A 22344-nucleotide genomic window follows, 5' to 3' on the forward strand; every position below is an offset into this window, starting at 1 on the left:
ATAGCTGTATGAACTGTGGGGGTGCTTTCCTTGGTGGTTTTGTTCAAATTATGAACTGTAATACTCTGTGATTTACTAATGTTGATAACTGCTTTGTTATTGTGTAGCTGTTGCAGCAATGCTAAAAATCTTGTTCTACGCCTTTTGCATTGAAGTAATATTGGATGTCTTGCTTATTGATTTTAAAACTAATGTTCTGTGAATAGCAGCCAGGTGGGAATGGGATAACTCATTGTTTTTTCTAGTTTGTAAATGAAGAACCGAGTCATTCTTTGCTACTGGGAAAGGAAGGGTCTGGCTGTTACTGTCAAATGGGAAACTACTATCTAATGATTTAACAAAGATATTGAGAGATAAAATCTCAGGTCCCTATGATATGGTGGCTGTATGTAAGCGTGAAAACCATCTTTTCCAGCCCTCCTGTGGCATTTTAGAAAGAGACTCTGCCTGTCCTTCCCAAGATAGGTAGATGTAGGAGTAGACACTATACGGCTAGGCTGTGAAAGTCCCTGCCCCTCCTGCCTTTATTTTATTTTCGAAGGCCTTTCTTGATAGGCCATCAAAACTGGTCTCAGAGGCCAATGAAATGGTTGCAGCTCTTAAAAATAACCCTGTATTTAACAGAAATATGAGTATGCTGAAGAAAATGACAGCAGTAACCCAAATTAGGCTTGGGCAAGAAGGATGTTCTTAACACTAAATACATGAATAGGAGCCGTGAGTGCCCAGACTGAAGAAGAGCCAGATGCTTCTGACAAGTAAAACAGCTGTGGATTATAACCACTTCAGGCTCTCGAAGGGTGAAGGGTGCGGAGGACGGGACACTCCAAGTTTCCCTGTTTCTAGCATCAAGGACATGTCTAGAGAACGGGGATGGGATCTGGCTGAGGGCCGTGCGAGTGCTGGCTTGGGAGGAGGCCTCAGTCAGAGAGCGATGTCGGTCAGATGCCGAGCCTGCGTGCGCTTGCTCTCATGGCCATCCCTGGGGAGGAAGGGGACCAGGTACTAGTTGCTGTCATACAGGCAATTGCCAAGGAGGTGACGCTGCCAGAAAGGTTGCTAGCTGTTAAACCGAAGCAGGTTGTGCGGTAGAGCCAGCCGTGGGATTCGGTTCGCCTTTCTGACCTTTCACTGGTGCCTTGTTGCAGGTGTTATTTGGAAAACTGCTTCTGTTCCTATTTGCAAATTGGGTCTTGGCTTGATGACTGTTTAAACTAGTAATCTCAGCCAAATGGCCGTAGACTTGCCTTCCGTGGTTTTAAGAAGAAAACATGCATAACAAATAAAAAGGCTTGTGGGATATCCATTCTGCTTTTGGGTGAATGAACATGAAAACGCATCATACCAGCTGGTCCAAAAAAAAAAAAGAAACCCAACAAAACCCAGACTTCTTGGGCAAGCATAAATGCAGTGTGAGCAGAAGGCTGCATTTAAGATGACTGAATATCGGTGGGTTCCTAACATCCTGCATTTGCCGTGGAACTCAAGAGTCTTTCTAGTCCTTGCTAGTGCTTGTATCTCATTTTTCAGTTTGCATTACGTGTACTGGAGTGCGAATGCTCCTGTGAATGGGCAAAGCGTGAGGTGATACTGCTGTTTGAGTTCAAGTCTCTTGTCTGCAGTATTTACCCCAAGATATTTATCACTTAAGGAGCCTTTGAAGAAATAACCTTATGGAAAGTAGGTGAGGGTTCTCCTATGTGAATAAATTTCTGCCATTATCTTGGCATTACGCTGTGCAGTATGTCCTTTCACGGTGCTTTCTACAATGAACTGTTTCATCTTACGTAGCTACAAGAGACTTGCGAGCTGAAATCCCTCTGTGTTGTTACGTTTAACCACCTCTCAAATTGTTGCTTTGCTTACTTGCCCTTCTTTTCCTTGTTCATCCAGTTGCCTGATGTTGATGAAAGAGGTTTTGAACAAGATCAGAGTTTTACAGTGCTGGTGAATCCATGTTCATGGTAGTGGCCTTGATTGTGAACTTGACAATAATGTTATTAGCAGTCTCTTACGAAGAGCAAAGAATTGACAAACCTGAGTCATGTATGTGCAATCGCCAGCGCTGTAAGAGTACGGGGTTGTTGAGTTTGGCCGCTTCCACAAGAACTACCTGAAGGAGTAATTGGTGCCGTGGAAAGCTGGGATGGCTGCTTTGAAAATCTGAGCTTATGCTGCTGTTGGTTGTGCTGTTTGGAAAGCTATTCAACTTGTAAACCTTTCTCTTGTTTCTTTTTCTTTTATCTGCATTGACAGATGATTCTGAAGGTAAAACAACCTTTACTTATATCAATACGGCACTTTGTTTTAGGCCTAGTTGCTACTCGCACCCGTAACACTCGCTCTCGTTTAAAAAGGACACTGTAAAGACTTGCACTGGAGCTTAGTGAAAGCCTTTTGCGTTCTGCTCTATATGTTTTTTTTGGAGCAGAAGAGTCTTCCCAATTTCATTTCTCATGTGATCTGGGCATGTTGTATGCCAGCAGATCTGCAGAGATTGTAATAATGATAAATTCTTGTTTAGGATGTCATGAAAGTGCACAGCTTCAGAACCGGTAGGGTTTTAACGGGCAAAACTTTGTGAACAGAGTTTCTATTTTCAAGAAGCCCTGAAGTTCGATACAAATGCATGTGCTTCACGTCGGCATCCTTCACAGTGTCTCTTTTAAGCAATGCATGTTAAAATACAGTGTTCACTTCTACCGTAAGTTACCACTAACGCTTTGCATGTTCTCCTTTTTTAAACTGGTTTTATCAAAATGCCCTTCATCTGTTGATTTGAAGATTAAATTCTAGTTTGCAGTGCTGCTCGTTAGTGAATCACTAAGAGCTAATCTTAATAGATGGAAGTTGCTCTCTTTATTTGAGCGCTACGAATGTGTAGATTTAAAGAGGGATTATGAGTAGAAGGCGGGTTGCAAGATCTATGGTGTATCCACATAAATAGAAGATGCAGTTTCACTTAGCCTGTTGCTTTCTGTCTGGCTCCTCTCTCCCCCTCTCTTTTTTAAAACTCAGTAGAAGAAATACCGATAGGAAAAAGCAAGAGTTGAGAGAGAAAACAAAAGAGAATTTAATGTGGCCCTTAGATAGAAGAGTCCTAAACATCTTAAGCTAGAGTCAAGCTTCTGGAACAAATCAAAGCTACGGCAAACTCGTAAGGGGCTGCGTAAGTTGTGCAGACTGCTCAGGTTTTGCCTTAGCATCCAGAACTTGTGCAAGGACAAGAGTTGGGATTAGGAGGAATCCGTAGTTCAAACACTTGCTATTAGTACCTGACTTCGGGCAAAGGACAGGATGTTCGGTCACAGTTCATAAAATATTTCACTTTGAATTTTCCGACTTAAGTGTCTATTAAAAAGAAAAAAAAATGAGGTCTGTGGGCTTTCCTTGGTTTGCAGCAAGCTAGAGCGCGTGCAATCCGTGGATGATTCTCAGCTGAGTTGCCTCTTATTCTACACTAGCAAGTGCAGCACCTGAACTTCTGTGGAGTTGGCTTACCTGTTTTTTTTTTTTTTTTGTTGTTGTTGTTCATGTAAACCAGGAGTGACCCAGGCTCGATAAGCCCCTCGGCTTCACAGAGCTCACGATCGGACTTGTATTCTGCTCGATGCTACATGCCTGGGCTAGAGTTATTTTTGCACACAGCCTGTACTCCCTTTTGTCATCTTTTGTTAGTATTTCATGGTTTCTGCAGCTAAAAATTAACAGCAGACTGATGCTGCTTCTCTCTCCCTCTTGTAAGCTACCTACTGATAAGCCTGCTTCAAGGAAGAAATATAGCTATACTACATGAGAGAAATGATCGGCTACTCTCTGATATCTGAAAGGCCAAACAAAAACCTCTTGCCTGTATTGGAAATCCTGAAAAATTAGATCTTCTGACTGATACCTTGCAGTGAATCACCATCACCAACAGTCTGAATTGGGTTGGTTGAATTAAAATTGTTTTCTTGGCACCAGATTTTTATGGTAGAGTCCTTTGATTTCTCTGTTTTGCCATACCCCTAACAAGGTAAGGAGCTTGAAGATTATGTGTGGCCTTTGACCCTTTTTATAGCCGCTCAGTTGTTAATGGTTTGTTAGTGACTCCTTGATAAGGCTGTAAATCCTGCATTTTGAGGAGGAGGAAAAATCCTTGTTTTGCCTTCGCTTACCTAAGTCAGACCTTTGGATTTGGTCAGAAATTCAGTGGCTTTACCACGTATTTTCTGTGCTTTATGCTCCAAGCTGTCCTGTGCCTGTGGTTTCATCAGCTAGCATGGGACGGTGTGGCAGTACTGAATGTACTCCTGGGCGATTTGTAGGGCAACCTGATTTAGAAGATGAGCAGCAGTGCCTTTGCTGCGGCTCTTCAGTGAAGCGCTGGGCTGTCCGAACTGCCTCAAACACGGAATAGAGCCTGGGCGGGTGGCAGCGTGCTCGGTGGGAGAGGAGGGGCTTGGAGGTTATGGAGAGAGAAGGCAGCAAAGCAGCAAGTAGTTGAGGGGATGTGTGGGGAGAGGAAGCCTTGTAGGGAGAAGGGGGCTTGGCTGGAGGTGGATATGAGTGGATGTGTCCTGTGTATTGCTCCCCTAGCACTTAATTTGTGTTCACTGGCTTTCTGTGCTGTTGCGAGGAGCTGTGAGTAAATGCAACCAAGCCAAGAACCAACCTATTTTTTAAACTCAATGAGAGACTCGTTTCACATGGGGTGGCCACTGGTGTCATGTACAACTGAATTCCCACCCCTACGGAGTGGGACTGGATTTGAACTACTGCTAAGCAGCTGAAAAGCTGAGGTCTTGGAAACTGTACTGGACTTGAATGACATGTCTTCTCTTCCTGTCCAAAATGCAAGTATAGTTAAAAACTCCCTTTGAATTAGAATTGCTCTTCCTCAGTTTTTCATCTGACATTCCTGAGCTGGGCCAAGCAGCAGTACCCAGATAGGATTGTTTTGTGAAACTGTCACTCAGCCTAGAAAAGCAGCAGCGGTGCAGAGGTGCCGTTTGCATGTGTTCTGTTGTTTTGTGGGATACTTTTGCATTTGGTTTTTGTTTGTGCAACAGTGATGCATGAAATAATTGTCTAAGACGAAATTCATGTGCTACTCCAAATCTAAACAACAAAAGAGGAAATAACAGAATTCATTTCCCTTGTGAAATTCATCAAGATTCATTCATTCATTTAGACTCCCAAGACTGAGAGGTTTCGATGCTCATCTGTTTCAAACTTACTCTCCTTTCCTGATGTTTAGGTCTTTTCTATTGCTGGACCGAAATAACTAAATGAGGTGTTTGAGCCATTTAGCTTTCAATGGTTTATATTCCCCACCGCTCGCTTGAAGTCTCTTGGTATGAAATGTACTTGGCTTTTGATCATTAGTGAACGGTCCTTACGAGGAGCAGTTGAGCTGCATGCGAATGTAGCCGCTTTGAGGTTTCTGCTCCTCCTCTGCTGGGAGGGTTCTCTTTTTTTTCTCTCTGAATTCTCCGCTCACTTAAGAGCGTGCTTGGTTGTATCTGTAACAGGCAACTTTGGGGGTGAGAACTGTGAATCTGGTTGGGTATGATTAATGGAAATAATATGTTTTCCTTTGAATGCTGAAATGTGTTTGCTTAGTAGATACTTAGTTCCCTCCTGTTTTTAAAACAAAATACCTCTCAATAAAAGTTATGTTTAGAATAACGTAGGTTTCCTCTTTCGTGCAAAGCTTGTGTCAGTGTTTGTTTTGAAAATAATTCAAATAACACGATAGCAGTGACTCTAAACCTTTTTGTCACCCGTGGCGTTATTTTAGTAAGAATAAAAATCACAACTACCTGAAGTTGTTCCAATCGTGTGTTGTAAGACATTGTTTTTCACTGTTACAGAAGAAAATTTACCAAAACAAGTTGATGATTTGGGAAGTCAGTTCACAGAGATTTTCATTAAACAGCAAGAAAATGTCACGCTCTTGTTGACTCTTGTGGAGGTGAGTAACGGTACCGTGCTTGGAATCCGGAGAGACACGTAGCGCTGTACAGGGAGGTTATTGTAACGGATGAAGCTATGTTCTTGTCTTTCTAGCGAAGCCTGTGTCAAATGTGAGGTATTCTTAGACATAGCGAATGTGGGGTTGGAGGTGAGTGAAGGCCGTGACCTGGATGAGCGCCATTAGTGCAGCTTTTAAACTCCTAGTTCTTGAGCTTTCTTTTGCTGACCGTACCCAATTTTAGCGGAGAGGCTGCTGTTACTGTTTGGGAATAGGACGAAGATACAAAAGGGCTCGTTTTTCTTTCCCTGTTGGAATTTCTGGGTAATAGGGGCTGATCCCTGGAGGACTGGAGTGACTGGTTTTTAGAAAGAAGAAATAGCTAGGAAAGCTACCCCAGAGGAGAGGGAGGAAAGGAAACTGCTGGGAGTTCACCTTGCTGATAATAGAAGAGAAAGAACCAGGGAATAGGATAGTGTTTTGACTTGCTGGCCATGTGCCATCACAGGATGGATGAAAAAAAGAAATTGAGAGGAGATGAAATGCCTTATCTGTTGGGTGTCTATTCCGAACCGGTGGCTAGAAGAGGAAGATGAATACTGAGGAATTTATTACTCTATGTTCTCCTCTCCATCTTGGCAGGAATTTGATTTCCATGTTCGTTGGCCTGGAGTGAAACTGCTTACGTCTCTTTTGAAGCAGCAAGGACCTCAAGTGCAGCAGATAATTCTTGTCAGCCCCATGGGTAAGCCGTTGAGTTTATTGCTGATAACCTTGAAGCTGGAAGCGCAGCAAACATCATGGCAGAGGGCTAGAGGAGTCTCGAGCAAGGTGTTTTAAAGACCTCCAGCGTGAAAAAGCTGCACCTTTTCTTATGCTCTTTTTTTTTAAATGTGTTTCTTGCAGGTGTTTCCAGACTCATGGATTTACTAGCAGACTCTAGGGAGGTTATACGAAATGATGTAAGTACAGAACAAAGGCGGTTTATTCTCTTAATAAATAGCAACTGTCAATTGCTTGTCAACTGACAATTGCGAGTACTGCCTAGTACTAGTGCAGAAATTGGATTAAGTTAAACGAATGCACGTGAAGAAATCATTGCGATTGCTAATTGGGAATATTTCATTCCTCCATTGAGCTGGGTGGCTTTTGGATGCGTGGCCACAATTCACGTCTCGAAGGCAAACTGTTCCTGTGCGTTTCATGCGAACATGGACCCTTGCGTAGGGTTTTCCTAGTACGTTAGCCGATATTTCTCATGGCCTCCCGTCAGGTTCACTTCAATTCTTTGTCTTGACTCATCAGATGCCAGAATGCTCTAATGACTTATGACAGAAGAGATGAGGTGCTTTACAAGTTCCCTCTTTCTTCTGTATAGCCACTTAGCATCCTTTTCAACAGTCCTGTGCTTCTATTTTGAAGTGCAGTGAGGCTTGAGGGGACTACTGCATGGTGTCCGTAGCGGGTGGTCTTAGATGTGCCGAGTTGCAGGGCATGCGCTTCTGTCCTGTGGTTCTGTCCAAGGATTATGCTGCTGATTTAGCATCCTTCTAAGAGCTGTGACTTGTGAAAAGCAATGTTGTTCCAGTAGAACTAAGTTTAATTTCTTTTCTCCCCCACCTGTCAAGGGAGTCTTGTTGTTACAGCAATTGACAAAAAGTAACGCAGCCATACAGAAGATTGTTGCCTTTGAAAATGCCTTTGAGAGACTTCTGGATATCATAACAGAAGAAGGAAACAGTGATGGAGGTACCCAAAAGTCTAAAACTTATTCAGTCTTGTGCTTCTGCACCAACTTATTAGGTGACAGTGTTTACAGCCTGATATTAGTATGTAATTGGAGCTAGGTCAGTGGGTAGAAGGATCAAAACATATAGCCTGGTCATAACAAAACAAGCAAAAAGAAATTGAGCAAGTTTTCAAAAGGTGCTGAAACCCTGCCTACTAGTCTGAGATACTGAGTTAAAACTTCAGTTAATTCCTCTGAGCATGTGTACGTGAGTTTGTGTGGTCCTGTTTGGCTTAGGTCTGTGAATGTATGTACTTTGAATAGCAGTGTCAGATATGTGTATGCTGCGTTTGTCACTTACAGAGCTAAGCATCTGCGTTCCTCCCTCAAGATCCTTGGATGCTTGGAGCAGCTGGAAGTAACAGCTTGCTGAGTTTCTTCAGCCTCACTAATAGCTTCACTTTTCTGGTCAGCTCCTTGCCAAATCATTTACCTGTTGCGGAGGGAAGAAAAGGATAAAAAAATGAGCAAAAATGGTACAGCACTGAAGTGCTCTTTTTTTTTTTTTATTAGCAACGCATTATGAGTTTACCACCAGTTGTAGTTTGCTACAGGATCTTTTTCAGTAACAAGACAGGTTGCTGTTCCATGACCTTTCTGTGGGCTGCAGGAGCAGTTAATGCTTCTCTCCCAGCCGAATTATTCCAGGTATGTTGGCATGGGAGGATTAAGCAAACCTTTGATTCAAAGCGGCTATTTTTAGGCAGTTAATAATTTTAGGAGGCTTGGTATGTGAATTCCTAAGTGCTAAGAGTTCTGTGCTTCCCCCCTCCGATGTGTCGGTTCCTCCCGGCTGCAGCCCCGCCAGATGACCAGCTCTGCAGCAGGAGTGGGAAGGGGGGAATGTGGCAGCTGGCCTCTCCTTGTTCTCCCACCCCCAAGTCCAGCATTGCCTGTGTGTTTTCAGAAGTGCAAGGGGTCAATCTTCATCCTTTCTGTCGAGTCCGGTTTGGAGGCGTCCCAGCAGTACCAGAAGCACGCTGCCTTGTTCGTGTTGTCTTCTGGACACAGCTGTCTGAGGATGTCTCATTACAGAGTACACGGTTGCTTAGCATCTATAGTGCTTTTTCAGTACAGATAAAACCTGCGAGTAAAAACAGACACCTGTTGCAACTGCAAGGAGTTGAGTTTGAATGGGCTGATTGTAAGGGCTACTTCCAAGAATTGCTTCTCCACCAAAATAACCCAAAAAGTAGCTTTGAAATGAGTTGCAGATGTAGCCAGTGATCAGAGAGAATGAACGGGTAATCCAGTCAGAATTGCTGCATTTGAATCGTGATGCAGTGCAAGAAGAACTTCATTTTAGTGCTTACGATACAAAGAGGCAGTAGTGCAGCCTGACTCTGAAGTAGGTATACTTCAAGACACAACGTGGTTGTGAGGCTCTGTTTGAAGTTATTCCCATTCCTATCCAATGAACTCATAAAAAGTGTACGTTCTTTGGAAATAACATTTTTGCTTCAGACTTGCGGAAGAAACACAACTACGGTTTCCTTGGAAATGCGCTGGATTGGCATTGATGTGTTTAATTTAGAGTGACCTTTGATTATTTGCTCGTGCATGAGGTTCCCAGTGCTTGATCCAAATCTAGCGTTGGTTAAGAATGAAGAGTTCAGAAGCGTGTGCTCTGTTCCACCTAGAGCATAAGTAGTGCAGGGAGAAGCTAGTTAAGTTTTCCATGTGTCATCTTTTGATTAGTCGTTTGGTTTTTTTGTCTCACCAGGGATAGTAGTGGAAGACTGTCTCCTCCTATTACAAAACCTGTTGAAGAATAATAATTCCAATCAGAATTTCTTCAAAGAAGGTTCCTACATTCAGCGTATGAAGCCTTGGTTTGAAGTTGGAGACGACAACTGTGGGTGGTCCGCACAGAAAGTAACTAATCTTCACCTAATGCTGCAGGTAAAACACTTCATCTAACTCCTAAGTACTGATGTCAAAGCTTTTTCAGCTCTCTTGCAATGAAGAGTAAGTGTGATGTAACAGTTAACTCTAAAATCCACGTGTTGCCCTCGGCTCCAAATTAGCTACCGACATTGGTGAGGTGTACTGCTTTCAGCACTAATACTGTTGCCAAACTGTGGATTTGTAATGGGTGGCATGTCGCATAACTTCATTTTATGTAACTCAAGATGTACGAGTGATGTGACTTAAATATATAATTTGGGGTGTTCTATATAGAGAATCCTCCTGTATGAATTTGTGTATGGCTATGGTGTGTTAACTGAGTTCCAGGAGCTGCCTTCACGAAGGGTTCATAATTATTGGTTGTTGGGCATCTTCTCTTCTGCTCACCCCTCCAAAAAAGTGATAGGAGGTTTTCCTGTTCTGTGGCCCTTTGTGTGGGAGCTGAACCTTAAGGACAAAGGTAGTTTCTCACTTGGTGAAATGTGGTTCTGACGAACGGTGAGCCAAATAATAGAATAGTTGAGCTTGGTTACTCATCACTTAGTTGCAACGTTTCTAACGGAGTCAGATATTTGAAGGTTTTGGAGGTTTTCACTGAGCACAAAATCAAACGGCAATAGGTAGTAACGAGATGAACTTGCCGTTTAATTGTTGTCTTCTGTCTCTGTATTTAGGAGCAATTCTATTTCGTGGCGAAACGTCAAATGGGTAAATTGGTTTTGTTCTGCATTTCAGAAGGCTCTCTTCACATAGAAACGTGGTTTTTTTTTTTTTCCGTTCTAGCTTGTGCGGGTGCTCGTGTCTCCCACAAATCCGCCTGGTGCTACCAGCAGTTGTCAGAAGGCCATGTTTCACTGTGGGTTGTTACAGCAGCTCTGCACGATCCTGATGGCCACCGGAGTTCCTGCTGATATCCTGACAGAAGTAAGGGGGGGCAAACAGATGTAGGGATGGGGGCAGCTACATGGGTGAAAGCAGGAGTCCGCAGGGATAAACGGTTGCTGCCGAAACAAACCGAAGTTATAGTATTTGCTAAGAAAGTATTTTGGATGCCAGATGTGTCAGCTATAAATGTAAATAAATTATATACATTTAAGACAGTCTTTTAAATTATATTCTGCAACCAGAAAGTGTTGAGGTTTGCTTATTTTTTCTGTTGTAATTCAGCATATCCCAGAGTGCCTGAATTGATTCATGTTTTCCCCTGTTTTGCAGGTGGTTTTTCTTCGTTGTTGTTCCTCTCTTCTGAGAGGGTCTAGAAATGTTCTGACTCAGCACATTTCCAATGATGAGGGATTTCTAGCTTGTAGAAAGCCCTGTCAGCAGTGAAGCATGAGGTGTTTTTCCCCTTGATAAAATGATGTGCTCTAGATTGAGCGTAGACTGGTTCCTTTGGTGCGGCCTCCGTTCCAGTTCTTATATCTCTTAAGAAGTTTCACCTTTTGACTTCTTTAAAGAGCCCAGTTTAACTGGCTGTCATAGCAAAACTGATCTGACATAGAAACCAAAGTTGGAGGTAACTGGGTATGATAGAGCCATCCGAGCTTTCTGTCCCTTAACCTTGGCTCAGCATGCTTCACAGTTGTTAGTTGTTTGGATTTCATTTGAAACGGTTTTACTGAATAAATCTCTATGCTGAGACTTGGTATGTGTTTTCACGATACCGAGCTGTCAGGATGATCTTGAATAATCGCGAGTGATCTAGGAAATAGATAATGGCTCACATGTAACTGTCCGTGTCCTTTTTTTCTCTGCCCTTTCTGTAGACCATTAACACTGTATCAGAGGTCATTCGAGGATGCCAGATGAATCAAGACTACTTTGCCTCTGTAAATGCACCTTCTAATCCACCCAGGTAGAGGAAGAAAAGTGTTTAACTGTGTTAGGTAATGATGTATTGGTATGGGCAATGGCAGTCTAATCCAAAGGATTGTTTAAAGTCAGAGTTGGGAGTTATGATCCAGAGCAACAGCTTCAAGTTCACGTTGGGTGTATCAGATAGCGCATGAAGGTGTCAGGTGCGTTTCCACAGAGCTGAGGCTTAGAGCTCATTTTATTTGTTACGTGGACGAGCTGCCGCTGTCAGCCAGAGGACAGTCCCTAAAAGGCTTGAGAGGCTAGGAAAATAGGCAGGTAATTGATATTTACTCAAACTGGGGAACAGCAAGCGTTAGCTTAATGAGATCTTAAATCTCAACATTTGAATATGAGGGTGAGGGTAGAAAAAGAGCTTTCTGTGTTACAAGTTGCTAGTGGCCTTAGGAGGCATCTTGTCTGGTATTATTGAATCTAACAGGGAGCAGCAGGGGACTCGGCGGGAGATGAAAATATTGTGGAGGAACACTAGCTCGTTGCAGTCATGTATAATGAATCTACTGTGTGTGTTTTAACTAACTGAAAAACATGGAGTAAAACCTTTGGTTTTAATACCAACACTTTGAAATGGTAGTAGATGGAGCAGGCAGAAGTCTCTCTCCTCACCTGCAGAATGCCCTCCAAATTGCTATCTGTGGTTGTCTTAATGGACAACTTTGTCCTAACGGTTCTTCTCTTTCCTTTCCACACAGGCCTGCGATTGTAGTGCTGCTGATGTCTATGGTAAACGAAAGGCAGCCTTTTGTGCTGCGTTGCGCCGTTCTTTATTGTTTCCAGTGCTTTTTATACAAAAACCAAAAAGGACAAGGAGAAATCGTTTCAACGCTTCTGCCATCTACTATTGACGGTACGCAAAGCTAACGTCTCTGCGGTGAGCTGTGAAACAGCAGGCATGTTTAACACATCGACCGATGTCTTTTGCAAAATTATTTACCTGCCATTAAGTGTCTGATCCAAGCAAGATGATTTGGCTTATGATTTCTCTAAAACTTCACTAGTTTCATTTTCCTGGTTTTTAACTGTATGCTGGTGCCTGAAATATTTTTCTGGTTTTGTGGCTTGTTTTAATATCACTTGTACCTTTTGGCCGTTCTGGTAGCTACAGGTAACTCCGTCTCAGCTGGCCAGCTGCTCTGTGGGGGCCTCTTCTCCACGGACTCTCTCTCAAACTGGTGTGCCGCTGTGGCCCTGGCCCACGCGCTACAGGAAAATGCCACTCTGAAAGAACAGCTCCTGAGAGTTCAGCTAGCGACGAGCATCGGCAACCCGCCGGTGTCGCTGCTGCAGCAGTGCACCAACATCCTCTCGCAGGTACGGCACCGACTGCCCCCCGCTTCGGGTTAAAACTCTGGGTATCCGGGAAGAAAGCTGCTCTTGTGCAGGTGCAGCGCAGGAAGGCGTGAGTGCTGGCTTAATGAGGAGGAGGAGGATTCTCTCTCCTTTGCAGACAGTTTTTAAGCTTTGCTTAAGGCACTCTACGCTTCAGGGGGAGGAGAAAAGCAGCAAATCTTGGTTTTTCATCAGCGATTGCTGCTTGATGTTGTCTACTCTTAGTAGGCAGAGGGTCCTAAAGCATTTAGACCTTAAACTTGGTTTAAGAGAAGGCAAGCTGGCAGGGTCCCCAGTCACGTTTTGTTGCTGAAGAAGTGCCTGGTTAGCATTTACCTGTAGCTGCTAACTGGAAACATGGCAGGCTCTCACCTAGTGATTGTTGTTGGCTTGCCTATTCAAAGGCAAAAGCTTTTTTTAAACTTGTTCAACATGTTAACACCTGGCTTAGCAAATGACAGATAAGTGAATGTCACCTCCTAGCCCACCCTTCCTTCTGGCATTCGCTTCTGTTAGGCATACTTCTTCCCCGAAAGGTTGTAATAACGAGGAGCTAGTTACCTGGCAGCGCTTAGACTTTCCTGCAGCTGACAATGACAGCAGAAAGCTGGAATTTTGAGTTCATTCACCTGACTCTCTTAATGTGCTTTACCTGAAAACAGGCACTAGTCCTTTTTATCCTTTTCCTGGCGTTTTTGTCTAAGGTAAATCTGAGTCAGTAAAACTGCCTGTGCCTCTTGAGCCTTAAATGATACAAGGGACTCAGACTTTGGGGGGATGTTTCTGAAATGTGTTCCGCTTTGAGGTTCTCAAGTAATATGTGTGTAACTTGCAGGGTGATAAGATCGACAGACGGGTATGTATTTTTTGGCACAGCTTCGGCATTTTCTTGCCAAAAGCAGGCCTTTTCCTCTTGTCTTGGGTTTTGCTGGGGAGGTTTTCTTTAACTGCTTTTTGACGTGTTTCCACTTACAGCTTTGTGTTGCAGTCGGGTTTGGGTTTTTTCCTAGCATAACAAGCTCGCTCTGTGTCTCCAGGGGATTCTTTGGGGGTGCTCCACAAAACTATGGGGTAAAGATCTTGGGTAGCACGGGTGCTTTATTTCCAGTGGGGCGGACTCATTCACCATCTGTTCACCTAACAGATGCGCTTTCTTGTAAGCAAAATTAAAACTGTTAGAATTGCTGTTTTCTCAGGCTGGCCTGTAGGAAACAGCTGGTACAATCTGAAGTGGGAACATGCTGCTGATTTCCTGACTGCTAAAAGAAAAAAAACCCATGTTTAACCTGCCTTTCGGCCACTTTGTACCTTCAACTTAACAGCAGAACTGCTAACCTCAGAGCTACTAGTTGGGAATAGCGGGGATCTCATTACTAGCAAATGACTCCTGAAGTGAGTTGTCTGACTTCCAGGCTGTGTTACTTAAAGAACTGCTGAGTCGGTTATCAGCGACAGAAAAAACCATTCTGAAATATCGCTGCTGTGGAATTGTCCTGCTTTATTGACCACATTGATCACGGCTGTCCTGAGGGGTGGGGTTGTCTTCTTACCAGCCCCAAATTGTACAACAGCAGCCGTGGAGAGCTGTCATCTATCACAGTAGGCATTACCGTGGTATGGCTAGCAAACAGCTGTGTGTTTTGTTGTTATTTTTTTCAGAGAGGGTGGTTTGGACTGTGTGGAAATCCTTAGGCAGAACATGTTAATTTGACCTCAGAATAGCATGCAGCGCTTCAGAATAACTGTGGTTTGCAACTGCTTCCAGCAGACAACACGTGCTGTAAGCGCCAGGTCGCACAGGCACAAGTAACTTTGCGTTTCTGACGAGATAAGCGACGCTTCTACCAGTGTTCTCTTAGGAAGCACGAGGTGGGCCAAGGTGCTGCGGGGAAAGACCGCCAGTTACAGTGCTTATTCCCAGCGTGTCTGAACTGGCTAATAGTGCTGGGACAATAAGGGTCAGTATTTATAAATGTAAGTGAGGGGAAAAGGGTTGGTAATGTTTGAAGCAAGCTTCTTGGTTTGTTGTTCAGTTAGTGGAGAGTTAACTCGATCTTTTGACAAATAGTTAAGTTGGTGTGACTGATGTCTTGGTGCGGATAATAGGTGTCATAGCCGTTTTGTCAGCAATTGCTCAGTCTGAACTTCTAACTTCCCCAGACTGATTCCGGTCGCTCCAAGTAACATCTGTCTGTCCCAGAAGGGTGAAAGCAGTGTTGCGTGGGTGGCTACTGGGGGATTAACTGCAGACTGTCAGCTATTAAACTGGTGAAGTGTAGCAAGGTCTGGCAAATTTCTATTTGTAGGAATAGGAGCTTGGTGGAGTTGGTCAGGTCAAGTGGTCTGTTCTGAGGTTTGCGAGAGACTTTAAGGGTGAGCACAAGGACTGGGGAGAAGGTATTCCCGGCAGTTTCGAAGCAGTCTGAGGTGTGAGGAGTAATGGGTGGGGAAAAAAAGGCAGTTGCCCTGTCCGCTCCATAATGGTACTTGCAGGTGGGGGCACGCTGCAAGCGCGGGGGGTGGACGCTCCAGCCGTTCGGTGCATGCAAGGCTGCTCCATCCTTCAGTGCTGCTGCGTTAGGGTCGTGTCTCCCCAAAGGGGTTTCTGGGGCAGGTGAAGTTACACGGTTGGCAGTGTTGTGAGGCTGTTATTCTATCTCATCTGTAAATAATTTGGGCAGAATTGGTGCTTTTGCAGCTAAAGCAGCGTACAGCCTATGTGACTTCCAGGACGCCTTTCAACCTAAGTGACCCTGTAGTTCTGTGAGATGGCAGCGAGGAAGCGAATCGCCTGTCTAGAGGCTTCAGTGTAGCAAGAAGGGCCTGTGTGGTCAGCGATGCTTCAGCTAGGCTGCTGGACAAGACAATACTATTTTAGTTCATTACACCAATGTGGTACGGCAGATGATCTTCTCTCTGAGCTTGTAAGACCTATGATTTGTCACCTTGTGTCTTAATTCATGCTTTACCTGGAGACTGGATTGCGAACACAGTTCTTCGCCTTATCTAGTGGGTAACGGAAAGTGGGGAGACAGCTCTTGGGGCATCTTGTCTTGCCTTTGTGGGTAAACCCGCTATCTACTACTGAATATCTCTTAAACATGTCTTGTCATTAGACTGTCTTGGAAATAAATGTCACCTCGCAAGCAGAGATCTGAAAGCCTTGTGCTGCACGCGAGTCATTAATTACCGAGTGCCGGGTGGGTAGGGGAAACGCACAACGGTGATGGGGAAAGCTCAGTGAGCAGTCCAGAGGAAAGGGGAGGTCAAGAGGAGAATAGAGTTTGGTGGGGACTAGGCACCTCGCAGTGAGGTCTAGGTCAGTGGAAACCAGTTGTGACATTCAGCTGGAAGGGTAGCAGCAAGGAAGATAATCTGTGTGCTAATTCAACGGCGCAACAGGGTCACAACAAAGCTGCAGACAAACCTATAGCAAGGACTAAACAGTGATTGCTAGTATGGCATATAGTACTCACCGGGAAACGCAACAGGCAAGCGGTGTGCAGCTGGTGGTGATGGCTGTTCCGACGTTGTTCACCCGGGTCTCTGGAAGTAATGACGATGATAATGATGAAAAAGGGCCAGATGCTCCCTCTTCTACGTATGCAGCATTAGGGATGGCTGCCACAGTCTTGATATCTGTAATCTGTGTTCTCCTCCTTCAAGGAGATCGTTTCATCTTAGTGATGGTGATATACTGCAGCGGATCACAGCAGCTCAGAAGGAAGTCCTCGAAGGCGATCTCTGCAGAGCTTGGTATTTTCTTCCAGAGTTGCTAGACTCAATTCCTGCCTGTCTCGTGGTCTGCGGTGGCAGTTGGGTAGCTGGGAGCCTGCTACAGAAGAGCTTCTTGCCAGATTGCTGCTCACTGGCTGTTTCGATGAGCAAACTGGCTTATTCACAGACCTTGGGTTTTGGTTTTGTTTGGTTTTTTTTTTAATGGCTAGCTAGAGTTAAAAACAACACTGCCTTCAGCTCTAAAGTGTGTGGGTTTTCAGAGGCAAGGATGGAAATTGAGTGTCTCAAGCCCAGACTCTTTCTTTGCTGTTGATGAATACTTCTGTTTTTAGCCACGGTCTTGATCCCTGTGACCACTCATTCCAGTGTACTTCTTGCCCCCTTTGGAAGCTATCCCAGCAGTTCGATATGCCTCATCTTGCCTTTGAGACTTGACTTTAGCTTCCAGTTACTTCAGCCAATTTATGAGGTGCTTGTGTGAAGTTTAGTTTTCTATGCAGGGAACATTCTTCTTGGTTGCCTTCTGGATGTTGACTGTTGGAAGACATGTACGCCGGTCTTAACACTGCCGTGCCCACGACATCTGCAGCAAAGACAAGGGGGACAGAATTGAGAAGACAGTCAATTTGCAGAGCAAAAATCATTTTCCCTAGTTAACGAAAGAGATAATTCAGTTAGCGTTCCTCTTGCTGGCTTAATGTACGTATTGTCTGAAGCAAAAGCCACTCCAGCGTTATCTATCTTTACTTAGAAAAGAATATTAGGAACACGTGGCAATTTTTAGTCAGCATGGGAAGTCTTAGTGATGCATCTCTACTTACAGGGAATCCTTGCCCGACTTAATTTACACCTTGTTCCTGCTTTACAGGGGTTTTGTGTGTGTTCCTTCATGTTACCCTAGTATTAATTATAAATGCAGAACTAATTTGTTATGATTTTATACTGGTGTTCATTTGCATTGAGTCATATTTCCCATCTGTGTTGCTTGTTGTTTTGCTCTGAAAACAGTTAAAAACGAGTGGTTCAGTACTTAACACTCAAAGCACTAAAGCTGTGTTCAGTATAACTAACGAATGGGTATTTGAAAGATGTAACTTGTCGTTTTTAAAATGGTGAGGTGAAAGTGGGCGAGTTCTGAATCAGTACAGCTTTGTTTTGGTATTTCGGTCCTCCACTGTGAAAAGATAACGATGGGGGGGTTTATTCTTTTCAGGGCAGCAAAGTGCAGACCAGGGTTGGACTACTGATGTTGCTTTGCACTTGGCTAAGCAACTGCTCGATTGCTGTCACCCACTTCCTTCACAATCCAGCCAATGTACCTTTTGTATCCTTGACCTGCTTGCTGAGCAGAACCGCTTGCCTAGAAATTACTTGGATTATTCGTGTCCAGGTTAAATGTTTACCTACATTAGTTTGCAGGGATACTGCCCGACATAAAAGAAAACGCTATGTTATTCTGCCAGCGAAGCTTATTTTTTATTGCGACAAGTCCGTTGATATTTTTTGTGTGACTTACGCTGATACCCAAGAGGTAGGAAGAATGCTTCCTACTTGTGTTGAAGCTTATTGCTATGCTTGCTTTTGGGGAAAAAAATCTGACTGAAGTACATAAGGCTAAACTGTCGCCTTATCTAAACTGGAAGTCTGTTTTGGAACAACTAAATCTCTTTGGTTAAGCAGGCAGTTACTGAGAACAGAAATGTCAGGGAAACCACTGATTACCCGAGTCCGTGAAAACAGGAGGGGGTTCATCAGCTGTTTTGCCTACTTCCTAATCAAGCTTGGTTTTCCATGTGAAAATAATTTTAAATGGGAATTTATACAGGGAGTAGTATGTTACGTGTATTCTGTTTATGAAATATCTCCAATATCCTTAACAAGAGCTCTAGCTCACAGGGCAGATAGCTGAAAACCTTGGGGAAGAGGAGCAGCTCGTCCAAGGCCTGTGTGCACTTCTGCTTGGCATTTCCATCTACTACAATGACAATTCCCTTGAAAATTATAGGAAGTAAGTATGATGTAGGGCTAAGAGGGCTGCGGGGAAAGGTTCTGTGAATGGCAGGTGGTGGTTTAAGAGGCTTTTAACTGAAGCCGCGCAGTCGAGAGTATTTGGTTCAGTGTTTTCTATGCGTGTTCCTTAGGGGATGCAAAGTAACCGACCCGCCTGTAGCTAGGCAAAGCAGACAGAGGTTTTGCCTAGGTCCTGCTAACCTGTGTATTCCCGGGCTGAGAACAAATGTCAGTGGCAACTGGAAAACCGCATCTCGAATGCGAAGCGTCTAGTTCGGTGAAGACTTGAGACAGATAAGCAGAGTTGTAACTGCAAAAACCACCTTGAGGGAAGGATGGGTAATTTCTTTTCAAGTGTTGGACTGCGATTGATTTGTCTCTTGCTTTTAGAGAGAAGCTGAAACAGCTGATTGAGAAGAGGATTGGCAGGGAGAACTTCATTGAGAAGCTCGGCTTCATTAGCAAACATGAACTTTATTCCAGAGCCGCTCAGAAACCGCAGCCTAGTTTTTCTAGCCCAGACCACATGATGTTTGATCACGAATTTACCAAGCTTGTGAAGGAACTGGAAGGTGAGATGCTACGCTCATTTCTGTAGTTTTTGTGACGAACTGACGACTGAACTACCAAATGTGCTGACGGTAACCCTCTTAAAAGTAGTGTGATGATACTAAAATGGAGTACTCTGAAAAACATGTTACAGTAATAGCTGTAAGTAATCATATACCCGAGCTCGCAGTTCAAGTACTTAGTAAAAATACTCCCGGTACAAGCCCATAATCAGGCCTTGTACTAACTGGATAACTTGACGTTCTTAGGTGAAATGATTCTTAATACGTGCTGTGAGTTACCGCGCTGTGGCCGAGAAGTGTATTTGCCTCTGCTCACAAAGAGACCAAAGTAGTGAGCGCATAAGATGGTCACAGAAGCTTGATTTGTGCAAGTACGCAATCTAGATATTTGCTGTTTCTAACAAGCCAGGAAGTTCAGCAGTCATAATTTTTCTTAATTTGCTGAACTTCCTGGCTTGTTAGAAAACGGTAGGGACTTGGTTCGGTGTATTCCGTCTTTGATGGAAGAGACAGGTTGTCATCAGCCTTAACATCTAACTAGTGTCCTGTTCATTAATACTGCCCAACTTACATCGGTCTAGAGAAGGAAGAAAAGCCTCGAAGCAGCAACAGCAAAGGCGGTTTTGCCCAATCACGTTTCATCTGCATGTTGCCCTTGTAGTCCTAAGCCTTTCGCTTATTTGCCCGACCGCTTGGGCAACAGTTGCAGCGGAGCCATAATGCAAGTAAAACACACCTCTTAGGATAGGAAGGACTCAAAACACCCGTTCGCTTTTCTGAAACTGTGTAAAGCACTAAGTGTGCAAACCTTGCTATAAAAAAATCGCCGTTTCCTATTTGCTTAAACCTGTTTGTGACAATTGTTTTTTTTAAAGTGCGGGTTGGGTTTCTAATGCCATGAACTCAGTTAAACTGGGTGAGGCTGTGAGACCGTTTTGAGGACGAAAAAAAGATATGCGCCCTGGGCTTTACTTGACAGAAACTGTTTTTGGCAGGTGTCATAAGTAAAGCTATTTACAAGTCCAGCGAGGAAGACAAGAAGGAGGAGGAGGTCAAGAAGACATTGGAACAGCATGACAACATTGTGACGCACTACAAAAAAGTCATTAGAGAGCAGGTAAGAGGGAGTTACGCTGTACACGTGCCTCCAGGAGTTGTTTGTTGTGGCTTTTGGAGGCGCCGCAGTGCAGTTGGGTACCCAGTGTTCCAAAACAAGTAACAAGGAATCTAACAATGCAGAAACGCTTCTAAAAATACTTAAGCCAAGTTCTGGTTCAACTGAAATGTCAGCGTTTAGAATACTGGTCAAGTTTAATTCTTTTCCTGGGGTACATCTGCTCTTTCCTGCGCTTAAGTGTTTCTTTTCAAATGAGTGACTGGAGAACTTGCAACCCCTTGCAAAGAGATGTAATTCTTAGTTCTGTGCTCTCACCTTTGAAAATCTGACAGATGAAGTGTGGCTGAATGAAGAAACCAAGTTTGTTAGTAAAGATGAGTATACCTGCTGTGGCTGGACTCTCAAAACATTTCTTTTTTTCCAGTGGTAGTTCCCTCGTTTTGTTGCCACAGCTTAGATGAGCTACTTAACTTGAATAGCTAATGGAGAACTGAAGCAGGTGTGTTTAGTTTAGGGATCTGGAAGGGACACAGAATATAGGGGTACGTGTGGAATTAAGGGGCACTTATGAACCGCCAGTGAGGCTTTAGTGAACATGTGACGATTGCAATTACCAAGACTCCGTTAAAGACTCTTGAAGCGGACCTAATGCGTGCAGGCTTCCGTGTGATGGAGAAAAATGACAACCATCAGATTGCCTAGATTTCCTTTTTCTTCCTCCCGCTGTCCCTGGTGTGGGGATGCTGGCGGTCTCCTCCAAAGGATTTGGAAGGCGTTGGTCTGGTGTGACGGCTGCTTCTGTCTTTCCCAGGCTTTTTTCCTGGGAATAGCTGTCTATTTGCATATGTTTGCATGAGGTTTTTCTGCTCATCTGTCACAGGTAGCACTGACAGTGTCACTAACCAGTAGCGGGTAACGGTGGAGTTAAGGCTTTTCTGTCTTTGCCTTCCTGACAGTGTTGTAGTCAAAAGCGTTATTACTCTAAGCGCCTTTTTTTTCCCCTTTCACAGGACCAGGAGCTTGAAGAGCTAAAACAACGAATTAACACTTTAACATCTCAGAATGAACAGCTCCAAGCAACCGTTACACAGCAAGTGTCGCAGATCCAGCAGCACAAGGACCAATATAATCTCCTTAAAGTACAGCTAGGTAGGCTTCAGAAAGAATAATAAAAAATGCTCTTGCTAGCGCAAAGATCTTGTGATTTAGGGCAAGCTGCACAACAGCTCCAGCAGACAACCTTCTGTCACTTCAGGCATGCTGTTGTATGTTCTGCAGCATACGAAAACTTCCCATAGAGATAAAATACACTTTTTTTCAAGTTGATGTTGAGCATTGCAAACAACTTTGTTTAAGGGTCAAATTTGCTTCGTTATCTAAAAATACGAGGTTTTGCTTTAAGTGCCTTTAAACTCATGGAATAAAGCACCATGAGAACTGAGAGGACAGCTTGAAAATGTGGATGAGGTATAATTTGCTCTTGCTTTGTGCTTAAGTCTCGGGTCTCTTGAAATCATAGTACCGTTCTCTGCAAGATCTGTTTGAGCACTTGAGCTAAGGCCCATCTGCCACGTAGGCCTGCTCATGGGGAAAACAAGCGCCTGAACAAGAGCGCTGTAGACCAGACAGTTCATTTAGATGGACACAGGGAAATACTGGGATTAGCCATAGCTTCTGACCTGATCCTGGTATTGCTTTGGTTGCCCACGATGAAAAGCGCAGCCCTTGCTTGCCACCCTGGCTACTGTCCTGCAGGTGTGCCTGGGGAGGGGTAAGAGCTGAGGCTTGCTGCAGGAACTGCTGGCTACCAGGGAGCTGCTGGCCGTGGCTTTCCGCACCTTTGTTTCCTAAGTCAGCCCAAACCAGCCGTTGCCTGTTCAGGCTTAGAACAGGGACAGACGGGCCACGGTGTGTGCTGAAGTCTGGGTCTGTGAGCGAAAGCATGAACGAGGGAAGAATTGTGGGATGGCAGACGTGCAAGATGAGGCCTGTTGCTGTCAGCAGAGAGACGGCTCACTGGATGCTTAAATCAGGACAGTGTATTCCAGTT

At 44.1% G+C, this 22344-nt stretch overlaps 1 protein-coding gene across 3 annotated transcripts in view; it reads left to right on the plus strand.

Moving 5' to 3' along the window:
- USO1 (USO1 vesicle transport factor) overlaps positions 1-22344 on the plus strand; it is a 36064-nt gene that overhangs the window by 7154 nt on the left and 6566 nt on the right. Inside the window, exons 5-19 of one of the 3 annotated variants that reach the window (XM_082316054.1) lie at positions 5856-5956; positions 6599-6701; positions 6863-6918; positions 7585-7705; positions 9469-9647; positions 10437-10577; positions 11420-11508; positions 12221-12375; positions 12628-12839; positions 13693-13713; positions 17809-17919; positions 18485-18603; positions 18996-19177; positions 20173-20294; positions 21305-21443. In XM_082316054.1, coding sequence (XP_082172180.1) covers positions 5856-5956; positions 6599-6701; positions 6863-6918; positions 7585-7705; positions 9469-9647; positions 10437-10577; positions 11420-11508; positions 12221-12375; positions 12628-12839; positions 13693-13713; positions 17809-17919; positions 18485-18603; positions 18996-19177; positions 20173-20294; positions 21305-21443 — 1851 coding nt within the window. The remainder of the gene's footprint in view (positions 1-5855; positions 5957-6598; positions 6702-6862; positions 6919-7584; positions 7706-9468; positions 9648-10436; positions 10578-11419; positions 11509-12220; positions 12376-12627; positions 12840-13692; positions 13714-17808; positions 17920-18484; positions 18604-18995; positions 19178-20172; positions 20295-21304; positions 21444-22344) is intronic. The other 2 variants (XM_082316055.1, XM_082316056.1) reach the window with 2 other exon arrangements.

The sequence above is a fragment of the Platalea leucorodia genome (assembly GCF_965183815.1).
Source record: "Platalea leucorodia genome assembly, chromosome: 6".
NCBI classification, from domain to species: domain Eukaryota; kingdom Metazoa; phylum Chordata; class Aves; order Pelecaniformes; family Threskiornithidae; genus Platalea; species Platalea leucorodia.